The following is a 6,280-nucleotide window of genomic DNA, read 5'->3' on the forward strand; positions in this document are numbered from 1 at the left end:
ACAGCGAAGAAAAACCAAAAGCCCCCCCCCCCGGCTCGAGCGCGCCTGCGAGGCCGAGTCACTGGGAAGTCGCCGCCGTCGCTGCCACGGTCCCGTGGGGCCGCACCTCTGCCGCGGCCGGAGGGCACGGGCCGGGCCCTCGCGCCGAGAACTCCATGTGTGCAGCACATACCAGCCCAATGCCGTTTAGCGTGATTTCACGCCGACGAGGACAACAATGAGGACGATGATGATGACGAATAATATTAAAATCACAAGCATCTTCCGGTTCTTCTTCTGATACTGCTCTGCCTACAGAGAGAGGAGAAAAGGCAGTCATTTTCCCCAAAACCCCAGTCATTTCCCCCCCATCTCCGGGCAGGCTCCTGTTCTACCTGGCCCCTGTCAGCCCAGAGACTGCCCTCCACAGGGCAACAGGGTTCCCGGAGTCCCCGGGGACTGGCGCTTGCCAGCCTGGCTTTATGGAGGCCCTGGCTGGGCGCCCAGCTCCCTCTCAGGGAACACCTCCTGTCCTGGCTGCTCTCGGGACACTCATGCCCCACCTGCACAATACACTCCACGAACAACAGCCCCAGAGGACTGGTCTTCTACATCCCTAAATCTGGGAACACACAATCCAGCCCTAAGTCAAAGTCGGTGAGGGTGCAGGGAGCACCCACCTGGCGAAGTCTCCTGAGGCCAGTGACCACGCAGAGGGCCACCACAGCTCCCTAGGGACACGCCACCTTTGCACCTGGCCCCGTCCCAGAAGCTCCACATGAGCAAACGAGTTCTACGAGGCCTCAGGGCCCTTTGCTGGGGACGGACACAGGAGCCTGAGAATGGAAGGCTGGAGAGCAGGGGTGTGAGGGTGCCTCTGAGCACACCTAGCCCGCGCTGGCCTTCACAGACAAGGCAGAGGAGGAAAAGGCAGCCACACGGCCACCGCTGGGAGAACAGCCAGTACCTCTGTGGTCCACGGTCCCAGCGGCCTGCCGAGTGGCAGTTCTGCCTCCCCTGCAGGAACCCTCACTACCGAGCCTGCAGGCCAGGCTGGCATTAGTCAGCAACTCCCTGGGGCTGGCGCCCGTGGACACCTGCCTGGAGATGCCAGATGCCGGCTGTGCTGCTGACCTTCCAAGGAGCCCAGGACCCGGAGGCCGGTGCCGAGCCGCCCGCTGGCCACCGTGCCCATGGTTACAAAGCAGAAGCTGCAACCGAGTCCCGTTCCCACATCGGCTCACCCCTGGGCCAAAGCTTGGCCTTCTGTCTCTGTTACTTGTCATGAAATGTGTCTCACTAGTAGTTTTCATTTAAGAAACTTCAAAACCACTGCACAATTCAGCAGCATGTCAAAACCTGGGTGCTCTAGCGTGAGAACCACAGCTGGTTTTGCCGTTGCTGTCTTGGGCTCGGCACCCGGTTCATCTCGTGCACACAAGGCATCCCGCTCCTGCCTCCCGCCAGTCGCATTTCCCCAGCACGGGCGGCAGACACACTGAAGGGCCAGCAAAGGGTTTCTGATCAGACCCGGGCGTGGCTGGACTTCTGTCGACCTGTACTGCCGTTAGAGGGGCATCCCCGCTACACGGGGCAACAGACTTCAGGACCAGGCGGGGGCAGCACCGGGCCGGGGAGATGCTCACTGGCTACACGTACCACCCATTCTCGAGGACAAGCGGATGGGGACAGAATTTCTCTCATTTGTGAATTATTATTAATTTTCAAGAAAATATCTATCAATTATATAATGTATTAACTGCTGAGTAGTGTATCTACGTTTCTTGTAACTGATGACAACATTTCTAAGGGGTTTTCCATTTGTTTTGAAAAAGAAACAAACAAATATCATGAAAAACCGGTTGCCCTGCAGCGGCCACCTCGTCTGCGGAGTAAGGGGCCGACGCTCCCCCTCTGCGAACCCCTGTGCTTGAGGCCCTCTCGCAGACGTGCTGCAGTCCCTGAAGGGGAAGTCGGATCTGATCTGCAAAATGGCCTTCTCCAGCACTGCCTGGAAACGGTCACGAGAGACGCCGGTGTCGGCGACAGGGCTTTGGACACATTTAAGCACATGCCCATTCAAGTGGTTTCCTGGAACAAGCGACTCAGAAAGGACGGCTGTTCTATGCAAGGAAGGAAACGCGATCCTTTTGGAATGAAGGGTTCACAGCAGTTGGGGGTATACGTGAGGCCCCCTGGACTCACCCACTGCAGGGAACGGCCACAGCCCACGGCTGGGTTGGAACGAACAGTGTACGCTTCCACCCGACTGGACGGAGGGTGGGCAATACAAACAGAAGTGCAGACGGTGCTCACGTCAGAATCATTTCATGAATTTTTGGTTATTTGATAATACTCAAAATTCTCAACTACAAGACATGCTATTACCTTGTGAAGCTGTTTCAAGCCGTCTTCGGTTTTGATACAGGACTGCTCAACATTATAGTCGATTCTGTCGAGGACTGTACCCTGGTGATAAATGACAGTAACAGGTGGTCAACGTCCACGACAAGGAAAACTGAACCGCACAGGTGAGATGGCGAGGTGCACCAACGGAGACTCCACCCTGCGGGACTGTGACTCCTGACTGCCATGAGGCGCACAGACGGCCCGGCCCTCACCCCGGGCAGTATTAGGCTCCTGAGAAGGAAATGCGGGCACATTACGGTTTCCTTTTTTGAATTTGGCCCCTGTAAGAAATAACCACATTCAGACTTTCTGGGGCTTTAAAAACACACGGTTCAGTGGCACAGGCTCTGGGCAATAAGAGCAGAGCTAGCTCTGGGGCCCACCGGGTTCAGGTACACAGAGAACTCCAGGTAAGCACGACTGCTCTGATTAGGCCTACGAGTCAGCTACGTCCGTGAACGTGAACACAGGTGTTCCAGGGGTCAGAGCAGGGAACGGAAAGCTCCACCCCACCTTTAAAATGAAAAATTGGGCCTTGAGGAGCATTCTCTTCTCACTGTTTAGTCCCTCAGTTCAGACAGGAGGACAGACAGGAGGAGGACGCCGAGCTCCAGGAAAGAACAGGGCTCTCACTGGAGACATGCCAGGTTGGCCGCGGTAGCAGCTCCCTGGGGACTGTGGAGTAATTAGCGTAACTGAATCTTCCCTGGCCTGAACAGTCCATTCTGCAGTGGGTCTCAGGGAGACCGGGACCCAACGGCTAACAATTTAGTTCTACTCCAAAGCTAGTGTTCCATCCACCATCACACAATAACCTGCCCGAGTTAAAAAGGAAATCTTGAATGTTGCCAGGATCAGCAAAAGCCAGGCGCTCACACAAGGACCCGAGGCCTGGGCAACAAGAAGCAGAGGTATGTCTACCTAAAACAAGCTCACGCTCCTTTCCTAGGAGAGGCCAGCAGTCTGCGTCCGGAGATGAGTACGAACACGTGTTTATGCACACGCAGGGGGACTGGGTGTGCGTCCCCGAGGTAAGTACGTACACGCGATCTGTGCACACGCAGGGGACTGGGTGTGCGTCCCCGAGGTAAGTACGTACACGCGATCTCTGCACACGCAGGGGGACTGGGTGCAGGCTGTCTTCCTGTCAGGAGTAGGGGCCGACACCACGGGGGCCAGGACCAGATATGACGACAGGAAAGCCCATGGGGGAGCAAGGGTGTCTCACGCACCTGCTCCACGATCATGGCCCCCAAGTCCCGGAAGATCTCATTCAGGTCCGAAATGGACTGCACGATCTGGCGGATCTCCCGCTCCCTCTCTTCCACCATCAGCGTGTTCTGCTCCACCAGCACCAACTGGTCATCCGTAAAACCCTGGTCAGAGGACAGTGCAGAGGGGCAGGTGAGCTTGCTTCTCCGGAGAGCGACGGTGTGCCAGTCTAGATGGGCTCTGCTGAGACTGAATGCTGACAGCTGTCTCCAATAACGCACACCAACAGTAGGCCCTGGTTTTGCCCTAGCAGGGTCTCAGGGTCTGTGGCACTACGTGGGGAGGAGGGGAGACTACAGCACTGTGGGGGTGTCTATAGTAGTGATGTGGGGTGTGCAGCACTGTGGGGGGATCTGAAGCACTGTGGCCAGAACCGTGGTCTCAAAGCGAAGCCTGCACTGTAGTGACGACAGGCCTAAGAGCAGGACAACCAGGAGAGACCCTATGGCTCTCCAGGACCTGCCCCAAGACATGCGGTGCAGCACGCCTTCCCAAAAGTTCCGCAAGGCAGATCACAAGGTCTCCCTGGGCCTCTGGAAAGGAACAAACAGTGCAGCTGCTCTTTTGCCTGCTGCAAAAATCACTTTGGACACAGAAGTCAGCAGCACCGACCCGTCTGCACAGCACAGAAGCAAGAGATCTAGGAGAAGGGACAGGACGGTGGCACAGGGCGGCAGCAGCCCTGCGGCCCTCACGTACCCGGTCGTAAAGGGTGTGAGCGTCGCCATCATCCATGAGCGGTACTGACGTATCGAAGAAATGCTGGGACCGTTCCTCCCGGTTCTTCATGCCTGTCGGACAGGGACTCACTGTACTCACAGGTGTGAACCATCCTGCTTTCCGTCTCACCATTAAAAGGAAGGGTCCAGAGTAGAACTCGGCAGTCAAAATGGACGTACTCTCAGCAGCTCTAAAGAAGCCGACTTCCCAGGGGCGGGGCAGTAAAGGGGACGACGCGCACCTGGGCACGTCCACTTGGTCACTCAGGACAAAGGCGCGCTGTAAACATGCACGGTCCCTTGACACCAAGACCAGCGACGCAACTGTCTGAGAACCTCTAAGTGAGGCAAAAATACGGGATCTAACTGCTGCTACTAAACATTTTTTTAAATATCTAAACATTTAAAAAAAATCAATATTTCTCTCTAGAAGCATCCCTGTAGGAATTAAAAACAGCCCTAATCAAATTTTAGAAGTAATAAAATTAAGATACAAATATTCCAGTTGTCAGAGGGAGGCAGAGGTGGGTGGATGTTTTCTTCTTTGGGAGGACAGGGAATGTGAGCACTTAATTGATTATATGGCAATAAAGACAACCCCAGGCTGCAGATCATGGGGACAAGGCTGGCTGAACTCTGGCTCTGCCCGATCCGGGAAGAAAGGGGACCCTGGGTAAACGTGGGCCCAGCAGAGGTGTGGAAGCTGCTCCCAGGAAGGTGTCTGGAGCTCTCTCAAATACTGTCGTTGTTATGCAAAGATGGCTTCTGTGACATCAACTGCTCCTTACCTACTTATGAGAAGTCGTTCTCTCGAACACCGAAATCTAGAAAGCTACAGGTTTCCAAATGCACTAGGATAACTTTCTACTTCTTCAAACCCAACTCGGATATATCTTGTTTGCTTAGATGTGGGACGTTTTTGTGCCCTTCCCCAGCCTGACCACACCCACAGCTGGCCTGCTCCACAGGCAGGGGAGGCTTCCTGCTGGGTACCAGGTGTGAAAGGCTCGGGGGCTAAGGACGAAGATGAAGACGCGGTGGAAGGCAGAACCTGCGAAACGGAAGCGAAGGCCACAGAGGCCTTCTGTCCGTACTCCAAGTCCCTTCACAGGCCCAGGTCCACTCACGTTTGAGGTAGCCCGACTGTGCGTGCCGGAAGCTGGTGGACAGCTCCTGCAGAGCCTGTGCCAGAGACGCCACCACGTTCCGAAGCAGTCGCTCCTCCTGCACGGAGCAGGCCCTGCGGGCCCGGCTTGGCAGGGCCTGCACGGCACGCTGGCACCTGTGGAAGAGCTGCGAGAAGGCGGCAAGGCTCAGGGCTGCCCGAGGAAGACGCCCCCTCACCAGCATCTGCCCCGAGGCTGGCGAAGAGAGGGGGGATTGTCCTGTTCCTGCAGCTGGATGGGGAAAGGTGCCGGGCGGAGGAAAGCTGAGGCCTGTTTACACCAGAGGCTTCTCCTCGTGGGAGCCCTTACAGACGGCCCGCGAGGCAAGCACTCATTTCTCCAATTCCCATTTCACACTGGAGGACGCTGGGGTCAGAGGGACTAGGTGAGAATCCTGCCACTGCGACACTGTCAAGACTCAGGGCTCAAAAGGGCCACCGAACCCCGTCTCTGATATTAGCAACCAGGAGGTTCAAACAAACAGAAAAAGTAGGGACTAAAGTTTAAGCACTCGTACTATTTAAAGAAGTCTGCTCAGGTGCTGAGTTTCTGGGTTTTTTGAGAGGTTTTCGCTATAGGGCGCGTGTGCTCACCAGACAGACAGAGACAGAGAGACAGAAAGCGAGAAATCACTCCCCAGCGGAGATGGCCAAGCTGCAATCCCTTCTCCTCCATTCTCCTCTCGGGATCTTGGGCACGCATGCACATGCGCCCGGCGTGAGTTTTAAGCCACCG

General features: G+C 55.9%; 1 protein-coding gene across 5 annotated transcripts in view; it reads right to left on the bottom strand.

Moving 5' to 3' along the window:
• STX16 (syntaxin 16) overlaps positions 1-6,280 on the bottom strand; it is a 29,174-nt gene continuing 22,894 nt past the window's right edge. For 4 of the 5 annotated variants that reach the window (XM_006141865.3, XM_006141868.3, XM_006141867.3 and 1 more), the window contains 5 exons: positions 5,507-5,672; positions 4,360-4,451; positions 3,621-3,764; positions 2,368-2,448; positions 1-291 (listed from right to left, as the gene is read on the bottom strand). In XM_006141865.3, coding sequence (XP_006141927.1) covers positions 187-291; positions 2,368-2,448; positions 3,621-3,764; positions 4,360-4,451; positions 5,507-5,672 — 588 coding nt within the window. In that variant the 3' untranslated portion in view covers positions 1-186. The remainder of the gene's footprint in view (positions 292-2,367; positions 2,449-3,620; positions 3,765-4,359; positions 4,452-5,506; positions 5,673-6,280) is intronic. The other variant, XM_027766306.1, reaches the window with a different exon arrangement.

Source organism: Tupaia chinensis, unplaced genomic scaffold (genome assembly GCF_000334495.1).
Source record: "Tupaia chinensis unplaced genomic scaffold, TupChi_1.0 Scaffold000066_1, whole genome shotgun sequence".
In the NCBI taxonomy this organism is placed as follows: domain Eukaryota; kingdom Metazoa; phylum Chordata; class Mammalia; order Scandentia; family Tupaiidae; genus Tupaia; species Tupaia belangeri.